The sequence below is a fragment of the Dipodomys ordii genome, unplaced genomic scaffold (genome assembly GCF_000151885.1).
Source record: "Dipodomys ordii isolate 6190 unplaced genomic scaffold, Dord_2.0 Scaffold67, whole genome shotgun sequence".
In the NCBI taxonomy this organism is placed as follows: domain Eukaryota; kingdom Metazoa; phylum Chordata; class Mammalia; order Rodentia; family Heteromyidae; genus Dipodomys; species Dipodomys ordii.
The window spans coordinates 441,616-466,297 of NW_012267283.1; the positions used below are offsets into that span (position 1 = coordinate 441,616).

Sequence of the window (24,682 nt, forward strand, 5' to 3'; positions counted from 1 at the left end):
GCCTCCTCCTTTGTTTCCCCTTCCCATCCCTTCCCATCCTCCCCCCCTCCCCCACCCCTCCCACCTAATCTTCCCCGCTACCCCCCCTCCGCCCCCAAGTTGTAAAGTTCATTTTTCGACATAGACATAACGATTTGTACATCTCAACAGTATGGAGGGTCCTCAAAAAAAACTAGAAGTGTAATAATCATATGAACCATGCTCCAGCAGACTTACTTCTGAGTATGTATCCAAAAGACTTGAAGTCAGGGTCTTAAAGATAAGTCAGTGTATGCACAATATATAAAGAGGTGAAAGCAATCTAAGTGTCAGTTGACAGATAAATGGATAAAATGTTACATATACTTACAATGGACTATTCAGCCTTGAAAAAATTCTGGATGTAATCTGTAATCTTAATTGCTTTGGAGGTTGAGATCTAAGAATCAAGGTTTGAAGCCAGACTGGGCAGAAAGGTCTTTGAGACTTATCTCCAAAAAGCTAGAAGTGGAAATGTGGCTCAAGCAGTAGAGTGCCAGCCTCGAGGAAAAGCCAAGCAAAAGTTTAAAGCCTTGTTTTTAAGAGCAAATATTCACACATAGCACACACAAAAAAGTAATGTCAAATGCTGCAACTTCCTTGAATTTGGGAGACATTATTCTAAATAAGTCAGTGGCAGAAAGACAAATACTGGATGATCCCACTTACCTGAGGTACCTACGTGTTCAAAATAATGGAAACACAGAGTAGAACAGTGGTAACAAGGAGGGGGTGGAAGATGGAAAGTTTATACTCAGTGGAATATGTTTCACTTTTTGCAAAATGAAAAAGTTCTAGAGATCTAAATTGAAATATAGAGATCTAAGTTTAAGTATATACACTATTTTTGTTTCATTTTTACCACATTAACTTTAAAAGTATATGCATATGTATATATGCGTGTACATATATGCATTCTTGTGGCGATTTGGGGATATAGTGTTAAGCAAATTAACTCTCACTGAGAATTATAAAAGCTGCTTATAACTACTAGAGAATAATCTAGTCAACCAGTCCTTGAGAGTTCAACAGTAAGGAAGAAGGAAATATCTTGAAGTGAATAGTACATTCCTAGCCACTTTTTCTTGTTGAGAGCATTGACAATTTGTGATGAGTATAGAAGCCACAGAGAGAGTAGCTTTTAGAGTATGGGACAGTCTCATTGGGCTGAAGACATAAAATTTATATGTCATTCTGTTAAGACACCTAAGCCTTTGTCAGGCCAAGGTCCTAGACAATGTAATTATAGTAATGATACACACACCTGTAATCCAAGCTAGATGGAACACACAGGTTGTGTGTGGAGGCTGGTTGGAGTCTGGTCCAGGACAAAAGCAAAAGCGCAAGACCATAAAAAAAAAAAAGGATGGAAATATGTTAAAATATTTGCCTAACAAGCTGCAAAAGGCCCTGAGCTCAAACATCAGTGCCACCAAAATAAAGTATCACTTTGCCATTCTCCTCCAAAGCACTTGTGGATTCCTAATCTTAAGAAAAAAAAAAAAAAGCACAAAAAGCCATGAAGAGAAGCAGAAAGCAAACTGCTAAGAGGAAAAAAAATAAGTGGAAATCTTTGTCTCTTGGTGTTGTGGAAATTAAATAGGAAGGAAGGGCCCTTGTAAACATGAGTTTCAGTTGTAACTCTTAACAACTATATACACTGGAAACAAAAGCAAATCTGAAATAGTCCGACCAGTACCTAAATAGCCTTGTACTACCTTAGTCTCTGGTTGGATCAAGATGAACTTCAAATATTCTGTCTTCCTGCTGGGCTGGGAAGTTGGCTCAGTGGTAGAGCTCTCGCCTTGCATGCTTGAGGCCCTAGGTTCAATTCCTCAGCACCACATAAGCAGGAAAAAAAAAAAAGCCGGAAGTGGCGCTGTGACTCCAGTGATAGAACACTAGCCTTGAGCTGAAGAGCTGAGGGACAGCACCCAGGCCAAGAGTTCAGGCCCAACGACTGGACCCAAAAAACAAACAAAAAAAAAGCTCTTTAGTGGACTTTAGTAGAAGTGCTTTATAATTTTTCATAAATAATATCTGGGACTCCACCAAATATTACCAAACATGCCAAGAAAAAAACAAGCTTAATAAAAACCAGGACAAAAAAAGACAATGGAATCATAGGTACATGTTCTAGATATCCTAGTTATTAGCTAGAACCTTTAGAATACCTATAATATGTTCAAAACACAAGTAACAGAATGGACAATTTCACTAGAGAATTAGGATTTCGTAAGAATCAAATAGAGCTATCAAGGAATACCACTACACATCCACCATGATGTTTATAAAAAAGACAGTACTAAGCCTTTGTGATGGAAAATCAACTCTTATTCAGTTCTTAGTGGGACGGTAAGATGGTGCAGGTATTTTAGAAAGTAGGCAAGTCTTCAAAAGGCTAAACACAAAATTACCACAATCCAGCAGCTCTCCCCATAGGCATATATAATCAAGAGAAATGACCATATATGGCAGCACAAAGACTTGTACATGAATATTCATATCAGTACTGTTCATACTAGCTATAAAATAGGAAGATCCCTTTGGATTTTAAGACAACAAAATCTAAGTTGACAATAAAAAAAAATTGATTTAAGAAAAAAAAAAAACGTTTTCTTAAAACAGTCTCATCAAGTGGTAGAACACCAGCCTTGAATGAAAAATCTAGGAGATAGCACCAAGACCCTGAGATCAAAGCCTCAGGACTAGCACTAAAAACTAAAACTATAGAAAGAAAACATTTATAAGCAGGGAATTTTTTTTATAGGTTTCAATTTGGGGATATGTGGAGTCCTTGGGATGAGGAATAAAGTGTTTTTTGTGTTTGTTTTTGCTCTTCCTGGGGCTTGAACTCTGGGCCTGTGCACTATCCTTGGGCTTCTTTTGCTCAAGGCTAGCACTCTACCACTTGAGCCACAGTACCACTTCTAGCTTCTTCTGGGACTAATTGGAGATAAGAGTCTCACGGACTTTCCTGCCTGGGTTGGCTTCCAACCTCAATCCTCAGATCTCTGAATAGCTAGGATTACAGGCATGAGCCACCCACGCCAGGCAAGAAAGTCAGTTTTAACTATGCCCAAGGTGACAAGGAATTGAAAAGCCAGTCATGATGGTTATATTAACACCCAGGATAGGCAAATCAACAGCAAGAGAAAGTTTACTGGGGGTTGCCTATAGCTAAGAGATTTTAGTGACAATGTGAGTGAGATAAATGCTACTGGAGTACAGTTCCTTTTATGGTTAATAAAAATGTTCTAAAAATGTGATGACATGGTTGATTAACCGTGAATATAACTAAAACCCAGTGAATTATACACTGTAAGAAGAGAATGGTATGCATGGTATTTCTATGTCAACAAACTGGTTTGGTTGGTTTTCTGAGAAAGTCTCACTATGATGCTCAGACTGGGATGTCCATTCTCACCATCAGTAGTCACCACTATACTTGAGCCTAACAGTACAATACAACAAGAAAAAGAAACAAAGGTACAATGAATAAGAAGAGATAAAATTATCTTTATTGGCAGTTACCATGATTATATATTTTTTAAAAAAATCCTGCAAAATCTTCACATAAAGCTAAAACTAGTTAAGTGGATGTAAGGCCTACTTATAAATTTTATTATATTTCTATGTATTAGCAAAGAAAAATTAAAAACTGAAATTCGAAAAGCTATTTCAAATAGCATTAATAACATGAAATGTTTATGGGTAAGTTTTTGTTTAAAAAATCCTACATGCAAATATTTTATACGTAAACCCATAAAACACTGCTGAAGCCGGGCACCAGTGGCTTATGCCTGTAATCCTTAGCTACTCAGGAGGCTGAGATCTGAGGATCAACATTCGAAGCCAGCCTGGATAGGAAAGTTCATGAGACTCTTATCTCCAATAAACCACCAGAAAATTGGAAGTGGCACTGTGGTTCAATGGGTAGAGTACTAGCCTTGTGCTGAAGAGCTAAGGGACAGCACCCAGAGTTCAAGCCCCATGACACACACACACACCCCCACCCCCCGCCCCCCCCCACAAAAAAAAAATGCTGAGCAAAACTAAAGGCCTAAAAAAAGAAGAGAGATACTACAAGTTGAGCATTCCTTATCTGAGTTGTCTTTGAGGGAGGACAAACATAAGAAGAAGCTGCATACAGAGCTAATTTTACTGCTTGACCTGGTTGGTTGTTCACTATATACTTTTCCTGAAAGAGAATGAGATATAAGGCATAGAGGAATCTGTCAGAATATAAAGAACACAATGTCATAGAATTTAATAAAATATGTTTGATTCAGCTAGCTGCTTTAATTATGTCAAGTTTTATAGATAAATTCTACTTTTTTTCTAGAACATGTGTATTCTTGAAAATAATAAGGAAGACAATGAGCATTAGATTTTAACTGTTGAGCTTTTTTTACTTTTTCAGCATAGTCAATATTTTTGTTTCTTTTCCTTCACAGTCTGGAATTCATCTGATTCATCAGCTTTTCCAATTTGATTGCTAGGGCCATGTTTCCTTTAATCTTCAATTTTCCAGACATAAATGCCATTGTTGGCTTTAGTTTCCCTAGAATGAGAAAAATGAGAGAAGGCAAAGCAACCATTAGTGACCCAAAGATGTACTCTTTCAAAAATATGCATTATAAAAAGAATTTCCTTGAGTTATATAAATGTCAGAAGCATACAAATTTCTACTACAACATTTTTATCAGTATATCTAGGGAGTCTCAATCCCTGACTTAGATGCTTACAATATCCTGTATATGAGGGATTACATAAAAAATGATCAGCAAAAGATTATGGAAAAAGCTAAAGACATATTTCTTACAGTACACTAAAAGAAACATGACCCTAAGATGAATTCTGGTAAATAAGTAGTATGTATTTCAGTAAAATTTCTAATTTGTTATAGATCATTCAACTTTTAGTTATTTCAAGTTTAACTTCAAGAAATTGAGGACTATGGGCCTGACTCAAGTATGGTAGAGTGCTTTCCTAGCAAGCAGTAGGCTCAATTATTCAATCCTCAATACTGGGGGTGGGGAAGGGGAATAAAAGAAGAAAGGGAGGGAGAGAAAAAGGTAGGGAAAGACAGAAAAGCCACAAATACAGAGAAAAAAGGAAATTACATGTTTGATAAAGAACATGCATCAACAAAGAAATGTGGTATGTATATGTATGTGTGTATGGGAATTTTATTCATCCATTGGGAAGAATAATATGTCATTTGCAGGGAAATAGATGGACCTGGAAAAAAATTATATTAAGTGAAATAACTCAGGCTCAGAGATACAAAGGGCACATGTTTTTCTCTAATCTGTGGAAGTTAGATCTAAATTATAAACATATATGACAACATATACAGGGTCATATACACACAACAACTTGACTGAAGTATGTTATACACAGTATGGTATTCCAATGGTGTGACTCCTTTGAACAACTGACAGTTTAATGGAATGAATACCAGGAAGCTGAAACATGAGTTGTCAGAAGAGGGAGGTCAAGAGGCAGGAGAGCAGACACATGCAAAGAGGAAGGGTAGGTGAATACAGTCATAATAGCCAATATGTGAAAATGGAGCAGTTAACTTGAGGTGGGGTTGGGAGAAATGGAGGAGAACAAGGTAAGGGATGACAGTGATCAAGGTACATTGTACTCATAAATTGGTATTTTGAATTAAAATCCCTTTGTACCACTATGTAAAAATAATAAATAATAAAAAGAGCATGCATCCAATCTAGACATCGAGATGTGAATCAAATGTTAAAGCACCTGCTTAGAAAGCATAAGCAAGTGCTAGTACTGCCAAAAAGAAAAAAAAAGGACATGCATTCTGAATATAAATATTTTATATATAGAAAATATATCTTTATAATGATATGTTTAGTATCTCTAAGTATGTATATGATAAAATCTGTACATTCATAGTTATATAAAGATAAGAATATCTAATCATATTAATCAATACTATGACAATCACAATCTCTTATAATTCAATAATAGACAACTCAAATGAGCAAAGGCTATGAATACATAGCTCACCAAATATAAATAGCCATCAAACATATGAAAAGATGTTCAACATCATTAATAATTAATAACATATATTAAAATGACATGAGATCTCTACACACACCCATTACAATGGCTAGAATAAAATGGCAATCATAAGCATTAGCGACCATGTAGAGAAACTGGAACCTTCATGAATTGCTGATGGGAATGTAAAAATAGTCACTTTAGCAAACCATTTGATAATTTCTTAAAAAGTTAAATTCAACTTGCTACATGTAAAATTTCTACTCTTAGAAATCTACCCACAAATAATGAAAGCATCTATCTACACAAATATATGTATAAGAGTGTTCAGAGCTGGGTGCAGGTGGTTCACGCCTGTAATCCTAACTACTCAAGAGGCTGAGATCTGAGGACTGCAGTTCAAAGTATGCTCAGGCACAAAAGTTTGTGAGCCTTATCTCTAATTAACCACCAAAAGCCCCCCTCCCACCCAAAAAAAGCCAGAAGTAGAGCTGTCACTCAAAGTGAAAAAGCTCAGGGACAACGCCCCCCTCCACACACAAATGTTCACATACAAAAAAGAAAACAAAAACACAATGTTGGTCTGGCAATATTCATAATAGTCTAAAACTTGAAACAATTCAAATGCTCATAAGCTGAAATGTGGATAAACAATATGGGATAAATTCAACCTTAACAATGCTGTTAAAAACAAATTAAAAAAAATAGCTGTAAGGGGAAACAGAGGAAGAGGCTACAATGCTTGATAAGAAATGTACTCATTATCTTGCTCATGTAATTGTAACCCCTCTGTACAGTATTTTCACAATAAAAATTTTTTTTAAAAAATAGCTGTTTAGCACAGTATAACAATGGAGTGTGTGTGTGTGTGTGTGCACATGCACGCACGTGCGTGCGCACGCAGGAGGAGCAGATAAAGAAATTACAAAAAGACTGGGTCTTGCTATGTTGCCCTATCTGGCCATGAACTCCAGGACTCAAGCAGTCAAGCCTCAGCCTTTGAATAGCTAGGCTGACAGGCACTTGCCACTAAAACCAGGTCAATTTCTTTTCTATCTTACTGCTTTATTACACAGTGGCCTCTACTGGTCTAAAGGAGAGATTATGATAATTTGATTACTAGTTGCTTGAGGATGTTATATTTATAATATATTCTATTATATATTTACGCATAGAAATGGCAGCGATTTCTGAAGAGACTTATGCTTATGATCTAAATTATGCCCATTTGAAGAAAAGCAGATAAGATAAATAGGATGAAAGTATGTAAGAAGGAAAAGCAAATTTGCTACCCATCTATAAAGTGTTGCTTACAAAATACACCTCATAATTACTAATGTATTTTGAACAGTTCACATGGCTGGCTGAACCACTTAGTTAATGCAACAACATATCTATTATTTCAAGTTAACACTCTATGACCAAAAGGTAAATTAAAGAAGCCATGGATTCAACTTAGGAGGTCAGTCAGAACAGCACTGAGAGGAGGAATTTTGGTGTTCACATTGATTTAAATCCTGGCTCCATCATTTACACATTTACTATCTGACCTTGGGTTTGTTATTTAGTTATTCATAAGTGTTTCAGTTTCTACTTCTATAAAATGGTGAAAATATTTTATCTCAAAGGACTGCTGAGTATATTTCTTAATTCACAACCATCATACAGTAAATATTAGATCAAATTAATGTTTTAGTTTAAATGTTGACAACAGTTTTAAGTAGTTTTTAAGTTAAAGAGTTTGTTGTGTTTGTCCTTGCCGGTCCTGGGCCTGTGCACTGTCCCTGGGCTCCTTTTGCTCAAGGTTAGCTAGTACTTTACCACTTGAGCCACTGTGCCATTTCTAGCTTTTTCTGTGATTAATTGGAGATAAGAGTCTCGTGGCCTTCTTGACTTAGCTGGCTTCAAACTGCAATGTTCAGATCTCAGCCTCCCGAGGAGCTAGGATTTCAGGTGTGAGCCACAGGCACCCAGCTTAAAGAATATAAGATGCATGTTTCCATACATTCATTGGGTGCTAATTAAGTATATCTAAAGTACCATTTCAGTTCTACGAAGAAATAGTTTTGAAGAACTAAAATTAATTAGACTGTAACACTGAAAGATACAATGTCCAATGGGAAAAAATTATCAAGTAAAATTGGTATCATGTTTTATAAGCATATATATATTTATATAAATTGGTATGTACAAGTATATATACTATTTAGAAGTATGTAGAAGTACACATGCACATACATTTATATTTAAAGTCAATTTTTCAGTACTGTGGTAAAATATTATATACAATGGAAAAATGGTATCTTGTTTTTTTTTTTTTGTTTTTTTTTTTTGGGTCCGGTCATGGGGCCTGAACTCTGGGCCTGGGCGCTGTCCCTCAGCTCTTCAGCTCAAAGCTAGCGCTCTACCACTGGAGCCACAGCACCACTTCCGGCTTTTTCTGTTTATGTGGTGCTGAGGAATTGAACCCAGGGCCTCATGCTTGCAAGGCATGCACTCTACCGCTGAGCTACCTTCCCAGCCCCTGGTATCTTGTTTTATAAGCAATTTTTGTATAATTAATATTTAACACTACTACAAAAAAGGATTAAGTTAGGACATCTTGGTCATTGGGGCATCAAAGACAGATAGGCTTGGACATCCTGATATCCTTGATTAGAACTGGAATTCGAGAGTACAGAATATACTGTGATCCTGTTTGTCAAGATTAAAACAGAACAAAGTTTGAATAAAATTTATGATTCATTACATGAAGGATTCCTTATAGTGCTTTGAAGTGCTGCTTCTGACTTTTTCCAAATTGAGTCAATTAACTTACCAGTTGGAGTAGTATTCTAAGAATAAAAGTACAGAAAATTACTCTTTAAATTTCTCTGGCACTGTCAATGAACAGAATAGAAAGAAAATCATGCAAAAAGTTTCTCTGGTTAGGCCTTCCCCAGAAGGCAGGTTCACTGGGCTGGGGCAGAAGGCTGCATCCACTTCCTATTCCAGTACCTTGCAAGTTGGAAGCAGGACTTTGCCCTCAGTAAGTGAGGTGCTGACTCCTGCACCTTTGGTCTCCATGGAGTTACTGGAAATACGGTATCTTAGTTCGGCTAGCAGAATGAAGCCCACTTAGGAATCTCTGAATTCTCTCTCTGCTTCCAATGTTACATTGTTAGCTTCTGAGTCATGTAAAAACAATACAAAATAAAACAAAGAGCAAGACCTGACAGCTACTCTGTGATTGTTGGATGAAGTAGAAATGACAGTAGAGGCAAGATTAACTACAGCCTCACAAGTCTGTGTTCTTCAACACAGACAGCAGCTATAATTCCACTGTTAGGAACAGTTATGAGTCTCAATTATTTGGAAAGGAATAAAATAAAATATTTTAAAATCATTAAAAAAATTTTCTGAACAAGCCAGGTATTGTGGTACATGTCTATGATCCCAGCTATTTGGGATACAGGAAAGTTGTGAATTTGGAGCTAGCCTAGACAAAGTTAGTGACAAGACTCTTCCTCAAAAACAGTATACAGCTAGGCACTAGTGGCTCATGCCTGTAATCCTAGCTACTCAGGAGGCTGAGATCTAAGGATCAAGGTTCAAGGTCAGCCTGAGCAGGAAAGTCCGTGAGAATCTTATTCCAATTAATCACAAAAAAAAAAAAAAAAACCAACTAGAAGTGGTGTACTGGAGCTCAAGTGGTATAGTGCTAGCCTTGAGCAAAAGAAGGTTAGGAACAGCACCTAAGCCCAGAGTTCAAGGCCCAAGATGGCGACAAGACAACAACAAACAAGTAAAAGGGTTAGAGGCATAACTCAGGTGGTAAATACTTGCCCAGCATGTACAATGTCCTGGGTTCAGTTGCCAGTACTGCAAAAAATAATTTCCCTGAACAATAAGTGAACTTACAAAATTGAAAACTTACCTGAAAACATTTTGACAAAATCATCAGTAGTCATACTCATCACTACATCTGCCCGATCTGAGGGCTCTCCATGTCCCACATACCCACCCTTGGTTTTCAGATCAAGAAACCAAGTGCCACCATCTTCACCTATACAGAAACAAACATATGGAAATAAACAATAATTATCAAGATCAGAATAATCTTCCAATATCCTGCTTCTCAGGGTACAACCTTTAGGCCTCTATCAATCATATTCAACCAATATTTACTGAGAACTTACTATGTTCCTGGTACAATACTAAGTTTTGAAAGCCCTTTGATAAACAGGAAAAACATGTTCTCACAAGAGCCTGAAAGTGGAAGATGATATAGGAGTATACTAATATGGAAGCAAGACACGTAAAAATTCATGCAGACAGAACAGTGGGACTAGAGGTTAAAGGGGAGTCACTGTTTAATGGGAACAGAAAGTGAATTTAGGATAATGAAAAAGTTCTAAAGGCTGGGCGCCAGTGGCTCACACCTATAATCCTAGCTACTCAGAAGGCTGAGATTTGAGGATTGTGGTTCAAGACCAACTCAAGCAGGAATGTCTGTGAGACTCTTATATCCAATTAACCACCAGAAAACCGGAAGTGGTGCTGTGGCTCTAGTGGTAGAGCGCTTGCCTTCAGCTGAAGAGCTGAGAGAGAGCGCCCAGGCCCAGAGTTCAAACCCTACAATGGACAAAAAAAAAAACAAAGTTCTAGAGAAGGAGAGTGCTGATGGTTGCTTGGCAGTGTGAATGTACATACTACTGAATCACACATTTATAAATATTTAAAATGTATTTTACTTATGTCTGGTATATTTTATGTATATTTTGCCGCAATAAAAAAAAACAAACTAGCCAAGCCATGACTATAATTCCAGTACAGGAGCAGAGGCAGGAAGACTGTCAATGAGTTTGAGGCCAGCATGGGATCCATATTGAAACTGGTACTATATAGACATTAAAGCTTAGGGTAGCTGGGAGCTGGTGGCTCACGCCTGTAATCTTAGCTACTGAAATCTGAGAATCGCAGTTCAAAGCTAGCCCAGGCAGGAAAGTCCGTGAGACTCTTATCTCCAATAAACCACCAGAAAACCGGAAGTGGCACTGTGGCTTAAGTGGTAGAGCACTAACCTTGAGCTGAAGAGCGCCTAGACCCAGAGTTCAAGCCCCTTGGCTGAAAAAAAAAAAAAAAAAAACAACTTAGGGTACACTGAATGAAAACAGCTATATTGGGCAGAAAGGAGGAAAGGACAGGACCTATGCAGATTGATTTATATTTTCTGGCAGGAAGACAAAGCAGTTTCTGTATGTAGGCATCTCAGAAGGTTTAAAAAGTAACCACTGTGGGAAATGAGGCAGTAAGTGAAAAACACAGTATTTAAATCCTATGTAAGAAAGGACAATGATGACTTTCTCCTGTACAGACCCACTAGGTGGCGTGTTTCTTCCTCCACCAAGACTTAGCAACCTGGGACCATTACAGGCCAGGGGCAATATGATTTACACAAAACTAGTCCTCTGACAGCTGATCACATAACAGAGTCCTACAAGTTTAGAAGAGTGACTAAGCAATAGACCACAGATTCCAAGGACAAAAAGGAAGCAAAAGCCAGGTGCTGGTGGCTCATGCCTACAATCTTGCCTACTGAGGAGGCTGAGCTCTGCGGATGATGGTTTGAATCCAGCCCAGGCAGAAATGACACTTTTTTTTTCTTTTTTCTTTTCTTTTTTGGCCAGTCCTGGGGCTTGAACTCAGGGCCTGGGTACTGTCCCTGAGCTTCTTTTGCTCAAGGATAGTACTCTACCACCTGAGTCACAGCACCACTTCCAGCTTTTTCTGTGTTTGTGGTACTGAGGAATTGAACGCAGGGCTTCATGAATGCTAAGTAAGCACTATTCCACTAAGCCACATTCCCAGCCCAAGACTGTAAGACTTTTATCTTCATTTAACCAGCAAAAAAGCCAAAAATGGAAGTGTATCTAAATAGTAGAATGCCTGCCTTGAGTGAAAAACTAAGCTATAACCACCAGGCTGAAGACCTAGGATTAATCCTAGGTTTTCATACCTGCAGGATCATTACTCAGCCCTAAGCTATATAACAAACCCCTTTTTATATTTTGAGAAAGAACTCAGGCTGGCCTCAAAGTTTCCATAAACCTGCCTTAGGGATTATAGTCATGTGCCAAGGTATCAGGCCTAGTTCTTAAAACTACCACTAAACTGTGTTCATTTTATAATATGTAGGAAAACTATTAAGTTTTTAACAGCTGACTCCATTCACGTTATCTCAAAGATAACTTAAGGGACCCATGGTTGATACATTATCGAGTTACCCTACCTGTCAATGCATATATACCTGTCTATGTAAGATTTCCCATCCATTTCACATGCCAAGGAGATATTTAACATTTGAAGTATATGCAATGAAATTGTATTTTCCATTTATCCCTATGCACTGATTCCTATTATCCTTCAATGTTTTCCTATACTTTTTTTGTTTTGTTTTGTTTTGGTCGGTCATGGGGCTTGAACTCTGGGTCTGGGCACTGTCCCTCAGCTCTTCAGCTCAAGGCCAGAATCCTTCAATGTTTTCATTCAAGATCTTGGATCCAGTGACCTTTAGGTAGTCACTACCGGAGGCTGAATTTATTCCAGAAGAAACATCCCACTGTATTCATAAAAGCCCCAGATTATCAGACACAACCCTTACCTGAGAGTTCAAATTGATATACTGCTTGAGTGGCTTTAACAACATCATCACTGAGAGAATCCCTAACGATTCGAAATGTTTCTTCCACAGCTCCAGTATGCATTTTTGGTGGTGGCTGCGTCTTCTCTTCCTTTAGTTCCTTTGGTTCTTTTGGCTTCTTTGGTTCTGGCACAGCATCTATAAAATATTATTCAGGTAAATGGCCTTAAATCCTTGGTAATGGAAGGGCACACAAAGAATTTATTAGCTGGGCTGGTAGTGTAGCTTAGTAGTAGAGTGCTTGCCTAACATGTATGAACTCCTCAATACCACATAAACAGAAAAATCCAAGAGTGGTGCTGTGGTTCAAGTGGCAGAGTGCTAGCCTTGTGCAAAAGAAGCTCAGGGACAGTGCCCAGGCCCTGAGTTCAAGCCCTAGGACTGGCAAAAAAAAAGAAAGAAAGAAAGAAAAGAATTCATTAATTAGCAAGATGCCCTTGCTATCAAATAGACCTATTTGACCAAATGATATCTAAAAGCATCAATGTGAGAGACAGCAGCCAGTTATATCAGTTATGACTATAAATACAAGGAAGGACCTGTACTCCCAAGTAAAAGGCTCACTTTCAGATTACGTCACAAAACCAAAACAGAAACAAACCACTGCTAACAATACAATGTTTATGATAAACAGACCTCATAAAAAACAATTGCATTTTGGAGATGATAATTAATCACTCTCTTATATCCATTCAGTTTTAAAGCCAAGGGGGGAAAAAAGACCCTGAGAAAGATGGAAATCAAAATGTTAACTGTGTAATTAGTCTTGCTAGAGATTATAGTTAGAATCAACAGCTAAGTGAACATTCTAATCATTCTGCAAAGCAAATAATGACTGGAAAAATAATAAATCCTAATAAAAATGGCAGTGATATTTAGACATTTGAATTTTTATTTATTTATCTATTTATTGTCGGTTCTGGGGCTTGAACTCTGGGCCTGGACGCTGTCCCTGCTCTCTTCAGCTCAAGGCGGGTACTCTACCACTTGAGCTACAGTGCCACTTCTGGTTTTCTGGTGGTTTACTGGAGATAAGAGTCTCATGGACTTTCCTCCCCAGGCTGGCTTTGAACCATGTTCCTCAAATGTCAGCCTCTCTAGTAGCTAGGATTACAGGCATGAGCCACTGGCGCCTGGCTTTAGATATCTGAATCTTAAAAACCTATCTTGGGCTGGGAAGGTGGCTTAGTGGTAGAGTGCTTGCCTTGCATGGATGAGGCCTTGGGTTCAATTCCTCAGCACCACATAAGCAGAAAAAGCAGGAAGTGGTGCTGTGGCTCAAGTGGTAGAGTGCTAGCCTTAAGCTGAAGAGCTGAGGGACAGCACCCAGGCCCAGAGTTCAGGCCCCACAACTGACAGGAAAAAAAAAAAAAAAAAAACACCTTTCTTGGTAGGTGACAGTGGCCTATAATTCTAGATACTAAGGAGCCTGAGATCTGAAGATCATAATTCAAAGTTAGCCTGAGCAGGAAAGTTTGTGAGACTCTTAATCTACAATTAACCACCAAAAAATCCACAAGTGGAGCTGTGACTCAAGTGGCTCAAAAAAGAAAAAAAAAAGTAATGAATCAGAAAACAAATGAATAGAATTAAAAATATAACTTAAAGTCAGATAAATAAAATACAATGGGTTATGCAATTTCCTAGAAATTTTAATGAAGAAAAACATTTAAAGATAAAATATGGGAAATATTTTCAATTATGCCAACCTTTTAGCAACTTTTACAACTAAATGAATGGCTTTGTGTTTTTTAAGTCAGTAACTGAATGAGAAAATTAAAGTTTTGTTTTGTTTTGTTTTTTTTGTCGGTGGTGGGGCTTGAACTCTGGGCCCAGAAAACCGGAAGTGGCCCTGTAGCTCAAGTGGTAGAGCGCTAGCCTTGAGCTGAAGAGCTGAGGGACAGCGCCCGGGCCCAGAGTTCAAGCCCCATGACCGACCAAAAAAAAAAAAGTAAGATAGGGTCATACGCTGGTGGCTCATGCCTGTAATCCTCCTCAAGAGGCTGAGATCTGAGGATTATGGTTCAAAGCCAGCCCAGGCAGAAAAGTCCATGAAACTCTTTTTTTGTGGGGGGGGTCCGGTCGTGGGGCCTGAGCACTGTCCCTCAGCTCTTCAGCTCAAGGCTAACGCTCTAGTTCTACCACTTTAGCCACAGCGCCACTTCCAGCTTTTTTATTTTCTGCTTATGTGGTGCTGAGGAATTGAACCCAGGGCCTCATGCATGCAAGGCAAGCACTCTACCACTGAGCCACCTTCCCAGCCCCCATGAAACTCTTATCTCCAATAAACTACTCAGAAAAAGCCAGAAGTGGTGCTGTGGCTCAAGTGGTACAGTGATAGCCTTGAGCACAAAGAGGCTCAGGAACAGTGTTCAAGCTCCTCCCTCCCCCCATAAAGCAAGATGTGTTCTCGAATGGCAACGGGAATCCAAGCTGCACATACACACAACACACATGCACCCATGCACATACACACACACAGCCAAATTTATACTTTAGTAAGCATATCGGGAATTTCAACCTAGATGGTAGTACTCCAGAACCTACAATTTTACCCTTTTGTAATACTTCCTCCACATTTCCTTCTATATCATCCAATTTTTATCCAGCCAACATAAAGGCTGGCCTAGAACTGAGGTCTGAACTTACCAAAATTAGCTGAATCAGAGGCTGCCAAAGCCAGGGTAGCAAAGACACCCAGCTCCCTTCATGTAAGCAGAAGATGTGTTTAGCTGTATTGCAGTTACACCAGCAAGAACTACATCTGTTTTCTAAGTTAACTTAGAAAGTTAACTTCCTTATTGAGGAGTGAGTCAGGGTGATTTGTGAGTTAATTAAGACACATTATCTGTATTGTCTCAGGTGCCAATGAGATTGTAGCAAAACCTTCAGTTATAGCCTTAAAGATGTTGCCCAGACATAAAGTACATTATTAATTACCTGGTGTATTTAGATATAAACATGATGAAGTTACACAAGAGAATATAACTTCAGGAGACAATAAGGAAACTTGCAATGTATGTGAAAAGTAAAAGGTGGGTAAACAAAGGAGGAGGCTGCAATGCTTGGTAAGAAATGTACGCATTATCCTGCCCATGTAATTGTAACTCCTCTGTACAGTATGTTCACAAATAAAATTAAATTAAATTAAAAAAAAAAGAAAAGTAAAAGGTGCAGGCAGTAGATGACCAGCTTAAATCAGGGAAGAAACAGTATTTCAAAAGGCATATGGCTAGTGGCCCAGGCTATATCCTCCTAATTCCACTCAGTTAAAATTTTTAATGTACTGAAAAAAGGCTAGAGAGAACATCTGTCTAATATGTACAAGCCTGTAGACTCAATCCACAGCACCGGGGGTGGGAGGGAAGACAATACGAAACATCTCCTAGGTGGACACACATTCCAATATTGCCTTGCTTGAATGTAGAAAGACATGGTTAGCAATTAGACAGTATGCAGAATCAGCATAGGAAACATAAGCCTGGTTGAGATTTCCTCAAAGCAGGAACAACTCTGCCTCACCCCCCGTCCCCCAACCCCCCACCCCAAACAAAACACAGAGCACTCAGATTTTTAAACCATGGGTTCAATCTGGGCTTATACCAACTACAAGTCTAGGATCTGTCCTTCTGTTTTACAGATGCTGCTTTTCAAGGAAGATTCAATATTTCTTACAAACATTTATTAGCAATATAGTGATTATACAAAAGAATGGCTTTCAAGCTGGGCACTGGTGGCTCACACCTGTAATCCTAGCTACTCAGGAGACTGAGATCTGAGGATCATGGTTCAAAGCCAGCCCGGGGAAGATAAAAGCCATGAAACCTTATCTCCAATAAACCACCAGAAAACTGGAAGTGGTGCTGTGGCTCAAGTGGTAGAGCACTTGTCTTGAGCTGAAGAGCTGAGGGACAGTGCCCAGGCCCAGAGTTCAAGCCCCATGACCGACCAAAAACAAACAAAAAGGTCTTCATGGGGACATTTTCACCCTCTATAACAGTTGTCTCCTTGACGCTCTGCTTGTTTCTTCTCTTCCTAAGTAGATGTATTTCTTTTAGATATCTATTTTTAATCTAGATTCTGCAAGCAAGTTTCAATATTAACTCTTATCTTTTAAATCCAAGTCCAAAGCTTAAAGTTTCCAAATAAGACAGGAGCAGTAGGAGGAGTTCTGTGGTAGTGATCTATAAAATGGAGAGGGGAAGAACCATAGGTATACCCTGGTGGGCACACTGGAGAGAGGGTGCCTACTGAGGCCAGGCCAGTTGGTTCACCAGCTTAGAGACAGTTCAGACAGAAAGGCAAACTATCTACCCTGATCATTTGACTACTCTAGCTCTAGAGATATCTCCTAAAGATGTATAAATAAGTGGGGGGGAACCAAAAACCTAATGCTATGACAAAAAAAAGAGTAGCACAAGGGTAAAAGAAGGTTGTTCTGAAAAGGAAGAGTCTATTTTACGAAGATAATTTACTTCACATGGATACTATATGATCAACTATAACAAACTGCATGTTTTTACTTTCAGGTAGGAGGTATGTACAGGAGAATCTGAGTATCTTTCTCTCAATTATATTATGAGCTTAAAACTACTCTAAAAAATAAAGACTTAGAGCAAGGGAAGGGTGACATTGTCCAAAAAAATGTACTCTTTACCTGACTTAGGTAATGTAACCCCTCTGTACATTACCTCTATAATAACAAGAAAAAACTTAAAATTAAATAAATAATAATAAAATAAAAATTGAATAAAAATAATACATAAATAAACATCCCCTGAGTGCTAGTCACAGGCTCATGCCTGAATCCTAGCTACTCAGAAGGCTGAGATCTGAAGATTGTGGTTTGAAGCCAGCCCAAGCAGGAAAGTCCATGATATCTCCAACTAACCACCAAAAAACTGAAAGTGGAGCTGTGGCTCAAAGTGCTGGAGCACTAGCCTTGAACAAAAGAGCTCAGAGACAGTTCCCAGACCCTGAGTTTAAGCCCCATGTTCAACATAAAAAAAATGCTGGGGCTGGGAATGTAGCTTAGCAGTACAGTTCTTGTCTAACATGCATGAAGCCCTGGGTTGGATTCCTCAGCACCACATAAACAGAAAAAGCTGGAAGTGGTGCTGTAGCTTAAGTGATTGAGTGCTAGTCATGAGCAAAAAGAAACTCAGGGACAGTACCCAGTCCCTGAGTTCAAGCCCCAGGACTGGGGGAAAAAAAACAATGCCTGAAATGGCTGCAGAAATTGATATATACCTGGCTGAAATGGAAAGACAATGGAGAAATTAAAAGAGGACATGGATAACTTGAAAAACAAGCCTAACAGCTAAGTTTGCTTGTTTCTTTTTAAAACATTTTTTTATTATATTTAAGTATTTGAACAAAGAGGGTTTCCTTAAAAATTAGAGGCAAGCCAGGTAGCAGTGACTCATGCTTGTAATCCTACTCAGGAAGCTTAAGTGTGAGGATGAAGGCTCAAAGCCAACCTGTACAGGAAAGGTTGTGAGACTCTTCTCTCAACAAGCCATCAAAAAGCCTGATGTTGAGGTATGGCTCAAATGCAGAGTGCCAGCTTGAGAAAATAAACTAAGGGATAGTGCTCAGACCCCAAATCCAAGCCTCAGGGAGGAAAAAAGAGGCAGAGAACAGAAATGAAACTGTAGAAAATCTTGTCAAACTTTTTCATAATACAGAGGATACATTTCACAAAGTTTTCCAGACTACAGAAGAAAAAGAAAAAAAATGGGCATAATGAGACAGTGCTAGCTTAAAGGAAAAGGGTCATTAAACTAGGACTAAAACTGACATATTGAATCAAAATCCCTTTGTACAACTACTTAAAAATAAAAAGCCAGGCGCTGGTGACTCACGCCTATTATCCTAGCAACTCAGGAGGCTGAGATATGAGGATCATGGTTTAAAGCCAGGCCGGTCAGGAAAGTCCATGAGACTTATCTCCAATAAACCTCTAGAACACCAGAAGTGACACTGTAACTCAACCGGTAGAGTGCTCGCCTTGAGCTGAAGAGCACAGGGACAGAGTTGGGGCTCATGACTGACCAAAAAAAAAAAAAAAAAAAAGCCAGTGAGATACTTATCTAAAAAAAAAAAAAAAAAAAGACTAGAAAACCAGAAGTGGCACTGTGGCTCAAGAGGTAGAGCATTTGCCTTGAGCTGAAGAGCTCAGGGGCAGCACCCAGGTTCAGAGTTCAGAGTTCAAGCCTCATGATCAACAAAAATAAATAAATAAATAGGAACCAGATTTTTTTGAAGAGAATCCAGACAACCAGAATAGAAGCAACTAAAACCACAACTAAATAAAAGTAAATAAATTCGAAGGGAGAGAGGTTGAGAATTACTGATAGGCTACCAATGTTCTAATGTGTAGTGTTCATGGGGAACTAATAAGGAAACAAAAGTACTGTGTTATGGTGAGAAATAAAATGCTATGAATTAAAACCACAAAGTTAGCCAGGCGCTTGTAGCTCATGCCTGTAATCCTAGCTACTTAGGAGGCTGAGATCTGAGGATCATGGTTCAGAGCCAGCCTGGGCAGGAAAGTCCATGAGACCAGCAATAAATAAATAAATAAATACCACAAAATTGCCAGACACTGGTGGCTCAGGCCTATCGTCGTAACTACTCAGGAGGTTGAAATCTAAGGATCAAGGTTTGAACAGCTCAGACAAATCTGAGAGACTCTTTTTATTTTTTGCAGCTGGCCAAAGAGCTTGAACTCTGGGCCTGGGCCCTGTCCCTGAACTCTTTTGCTCAAGGATAGCACTCAACTACTTGAGATACAGCACCACTTCCAGCTTTTTTTATGTGATTAACTGGAGATAAAAGTCTCACAGACTTTCCTGTCAGGGCTGACTCCAAATGGCGATCCTTAGATCTCAGCCTCCTGAGTAGCTAAAATTATAGATGTGAGCCACCAGCCCAGCTTTTTTTTTTTTCAGCTGAGGACTGAACCAGGCAAGTGCTCTTCCACTGAGCTAAATCCCTAACCCCCTGAGAGACTTTTTATTTCCAATTAACCAGAATAAAGCTAGAGTGGAAATGAGGCTCAAGTTTTAGAGCACCAGCTGTAACCAAAAAAGCCAAGCAAGAGTAAGAGGCCTGAGGTTCAAGCCCTAGTACCAGCAAATACACTCACACAAACACACACACACATGCATATACACACACATATGAAACCTACAAAATTTACAGTAGTTATATGTACATGATAGAAATTAGTAAACACAGAACAAATTGCATAAGAAGCATAACCCGATGTAAACCAGAGTTACTTAGTAAGTGAGTACACTCCTAGGGAGGTAGAAATCAGGAGGATCAAGACTCAAGGGAAGCCTGGGCAAAAAGTTCACCTGAGCTCTTCTCAATCAATAAAGACCTAGCCAAGGTGGAGCATACTTGTCGTCCTAGCTATGAGTGAATCACAAATAAGATGCTGATACAGGCTGGCCTAGATATAAACATAAATCCTATTTTTAAAAAATAATGTAAGTAAGAAAGAAAAGATCAGGGATGTAATTGGTGAGTGTACCTATCTCATGAGTGCAAGACCCTGAGTTAAAAATAAGTATTGGATGAAATGGGAAGGTGAACTTCTTTCACTTTGCAAGTGAGGATCCACAATGATCTCTGAAAGATCACCTGTAAAGTGAATATGTGATGGATCTGGATATCAATATGGAAAATCACCTGAAAGAGGAAACTTAGATCTCAAGTCACAGACACTGGACTACTGCCTGTATAAGTGTATTTAGAACAAATGTCTTGCTATGGATGGGCCCAAAAAGACAAGAAGAAAGAGCTATAGAAGTATTTTGTCCAACCATCTATGGGGGTAATCACCCAAAGGAACTTGAGTGTTCTGACCTCAAGAGTGAAAGATAAGAACAATCTTCATGTGGAGATGGCTAGAGTTCAACCACCCCTATCCAAGCCTGGTGCCAGCATCTAACAGTTGATTATTCAACTTCTCTTGTTCTGAATCCATGGTCAAAAAATACCTTTTTATTCTGTTGCTACTATAAGTCCAAAGGGAGAATCTGCTGATCATAGCAACTACATGTTTAGTCCATGAGATGGCAACTCCTCATTAAAAGTTAATATCTGGGATTACTAGGGGAAAGAATATGCTAGTTTAAAAGAATTGTAGGTGTTTAGGCTTTAGGAAAATCTGCTACATTCACTAGCTAAAGACAGGCTTGGTACTATAGAAATATGATTTTAAATCCTGAGTTTCCACCACCACTAGCTAGCAACCACACCAGCTAGTTGTAAATGATCCTTGTCTTGTTGGACTGTGAGTATTGAACAAGAAAACGCATGCAAATTGACATATTGAAGGTGCTCAATCAATATTTGTTGAATGAATAAAATGAAGGAAACATGATCAATAAAGTAGTTCTTACTTAAAATTCAAATAAACCCAGTTCATGTATGGCTTTCTGCAAAGGTATCTCCAATCTTAGGGTACTGGACAAAAAAAAAAAACAAAAGTAGGATATGGGGCCATACTCTCAAAGACTTTAGTCAGCTTCTGGGTAATTGCTATCCTGTAAGAATCCTTGAGAGAAAAAGACCGACAACTTTATTTTTCTAGTCTTATTACTCTGATCGGTCATGGGGCTTGAACTCTGGGCCTGAACACTGTCCGTCAGCTCTTCAGCTCAAGGTGAGTACTCTACCACTTGGGCCACAGTGCCACTTCCAGTTTTCTAGTGGCTTATTGGAGATAAGAGTCTTGGGGACTTTCCTCCCGGGATGGCTTTGAACCACGATCCTCAAATCTCAGCCTCCTGAGTAGTTAGGATTATAGGCATGAGCCACAGGTGCCCAGGTAAGATCTAATTTTTTGAAGAACAGTAGAATTATGAATTATTTTCCTTTCTATAGTTTCCATATTTTCTGTGTTACAAAAGAAAAGTTGTCCTTTTGATAGCTAAGTAAATTTTAGGTTTCCTTAAAACTTTAGAAAAAGAAAAGGAAAAACTAAACGGGGCTGGAGATATAGCTCAGTGGTACAACATTAGGCCTTGTGCCTAGAATGCACAAGGCCCTAGATTCAATCCACAGCACTTCATGCACACATACACACATAAACACATAAAACAGAACCTATATTTTGATACTAAAATGCATTGTGGTAAGGTTTGACAGATTTGCTAAAGGCATAGAGGAAGTTTGTTTTTACATTTTTTTTATCAGCCTTCTAAAACTAAAAATGTATGATTCAAAGCATTAATAAGATTCAAGGGTTGGGAAGGTGGCTCAATGCTTGCCTTGCATGCATGAGGCACTGGGTTCAATTCCTCAGCACAACATAAGCAGTAAAAGCTGGAAATGGTGCTGTGGCTCAAGTGGTAGGGCACTAGCCTTGAGCTGAAGAGTTGAGGAAGAACATCCAGGCCCAGTTCAGGCTCCATGACCAGCAAAAAAAAAAAAGATTCAAAAAAATAGGGTAAAGATCCAGAAGAAGCATGTTCCGGTTAGTAAACCATGAGAAAAACTCTTGCAATGGATATTCAGAAAAGTTTCTTCTGACAGCCTTCAGTAGGCCACATAGCATGGTGCCAGAACACAAGGACCAATTCAAGGAGGCCATTGTTTCTGAGTATCAGAAAAACAAAAATAAAACCAAGCCTTCTTTGATGCTAATTCCTTCCATGAAGTAGTCACAGTACAAACTATATGTGTTATATAAATAAGTAGCACATTTTGATGTGTCACTTTTTTTTCCTCAGAATAACCTATCAACATGAGATACTCAAAGACAGTATGTCAAAGAAAATAAGTAAAATGAGAATGAATAACTAAAAAAAAATGATATATTAAGAAGTTGCTAGAAGACAAAAACAAAAAACTATTTTCTTCCTAACAACTGAGAACTCATAGAACTCATTGGGTTTGAGTTATAAAATGGTTTCAAGACAGAGGGCAGAAATGTACTGTTACATAATCAATTCTGTGTTTTGGAAGAAATAAATTAGTTAGTACTTGTATTTTCCTGTGCTAATATGGTCTAGATCTTACCATGTGATTCCTTTGTCTTTGTAACCACATCCGGATATTCATCTAAGAAAAAATCTGGTAACAAAGGATGGCCTGAAAAAATAACAAGCAAATAATCAGGTTAATAAAAATACAATAAATAACAAATACAATATATTAAAATTTTAACATAAACGTTTTATAAACATGCATTTTTATTTTAAGATCATTCTGAGAAAGGTCTCATGAGAATTGTCAAACTAGTGATCTTCATTTAATTAATTTTCCTTTAATTCAGTTATCCTCTTCTATGACAATTTCATCTTCAAGATTTAATTTTTAAAAATCCCCTATGTAAGGCCTTTCTTCAATCCAAGGATCCATTCCTCTCCTCATCCTTACAACCCTGTCTTCCCTTCCTCCAAAGTGCTCAGGACTCATTGCTTACCTGTCCCAGAGAACCAGGGACCTGTATTTAGGCCTTTTCTCTCTTCCTCTTTCTTCATCATCATAAAAAACTAAGGTATCCTTTTCCAATAGGCTCTATTTTCAGCTAACAGTTGTAGTTAGAAAATAAGTTAATTTGCAACATTAGACTGATACTGCCAAGACATGTATATGTTAGATTTGAAGGCAACATTGTCTTTAAAACTGAATGTTTCAAAGATTCATGTTAGTTAATTAATTAATGTTAGTTAATTAGATGTAGTACAGGCTGACCATGCGTTGGCAATCATCTTACCTCAGCCTCTCAAGTGCTGAGATAAAGTATGCCCAATTCATCAACAGGACTTTTTAATTTTAATCAATCTTAATTTTTATGTATGATAATACTGTCTTTGAAATCTATAGGGATCATTAGAATGTACCATGAACCAGCTCTTAAGCAAAGGCATAATCTCTCTAAACCTGTTTTTACATTTATAAGTAATAACTACTAAAGGCTATGGATATAAAAAGGCCAAATACTGTGCCAAACCAATTAGAGACGTTATTACACAGAGTTCTGGCAGAATTATGTGTAGAATAAATCATCTTCTGTTATCAGTAAGGAAATTGGGACTCAGAAAGTGAGTGACATGCTCAAATACATAGGCAGTGAAAAGCAGAGCTGAAATCTGAATCTGAGAGGTTCTCTTCCAAATTCCATGTATTTTTGTCTTTGTTGTTGTTTTTATTGTTTTGGTGCTGGTCCTGGGACTTGAACTCAGGGTCTTGGTGCTGTCCCTGAGCTTTTTTTGTGCTCAGTGTTAGTGCTCTATCACTTGAGCCACAGCTCCAGGAGATGAGTCTCAGAGACTTTCCTGCCTGGACTGTCTATGAACTGTAACCCTCAGATCTTAGTCACCTCAGTAGCTAAGATTACAGGAGCAAGCCACCAGGGCCCTGCAGAATTCCATGTTTTTAATTACTAAATAATTCCTTCTCAGGACTGCTATGAAGGTAAAATAGATAATGTATATGAAAGCTCTGTAATACTGTATCAGCTATCCTGCTGGAACTGAAGAGATGGTCAGGGATGACACAAATACAAAGATTTTTGTCACCTTTACAAGTTCAGTTTAATGAATACTGTTTAAAATATGCTTCAGTACAAAAATATAATTTCTATATGTGGCTAAAATATTTAAAATACAATTTTTGTTTGCTTGTTTTTCAGAGATGAAATTGTATGTTCCCCAAACTGGTCTCTTAACACCTAGGCCTAAGTGATCCTTCTGCCTCAGCATCCCAAGGAGCTGAGACTACAGGCGCATGCCATAGGGCTTTGTTTAGAAAATGCATATATATTTTTGGTTGCTTTATTTTTTGGGGGGGTCAGTCATGGGGCTTGAACGCTGGGCACTGTCCCTCAGCTCTTCAGCTCAAGGCTAGCACTCTACCACTTGAGCAACAGCGCCACTTCTGGCTTTTTCTGCTTATGTGGTGCTGAGGAATCGAACCCAG

General features: G+C 38.5%; 1 protein-coding gene across 1 annotated transcript in view; it reads right to left on the reverse strand.

Annotated features, from left to right (window-relative positions):
• Positions 1 to 4,296: 4,296 nt before the first annotated feature.
• Hsdl2 (hydroxysteroid dehydrogenase like 2) overlaps positions 4,297 to 24,682 on the reverse strand; it is a 51,467-nt gene continuing 31,081 nt past the window's right edge. The window contains exons 8-11 of the mRNA XM_013023335.1: positions 22,778 to 22,849; positions 12,701 to 12,877; positions 9,974 to 10,102; positions 4,297 to 4,582 (exon numbers count right to left, since the gene is read on the reverse strand). Coding sequence (XP_012878789.1) covers positions 4,470 to 4,582; positions 9,974 to 10,102; positions 12,701 to 12,877; positions 22,778 to 22,849 — 491 coding nt within the window. The 3' untranslated portion in view covers positions 4,297 to 4,469. The remainder of the gene's footprint in view (positions 4,583 to 9,973; positions 10,103 to 12,700; positions 12,878 to 22,777; positions 22,850 to 24,682) is intronic.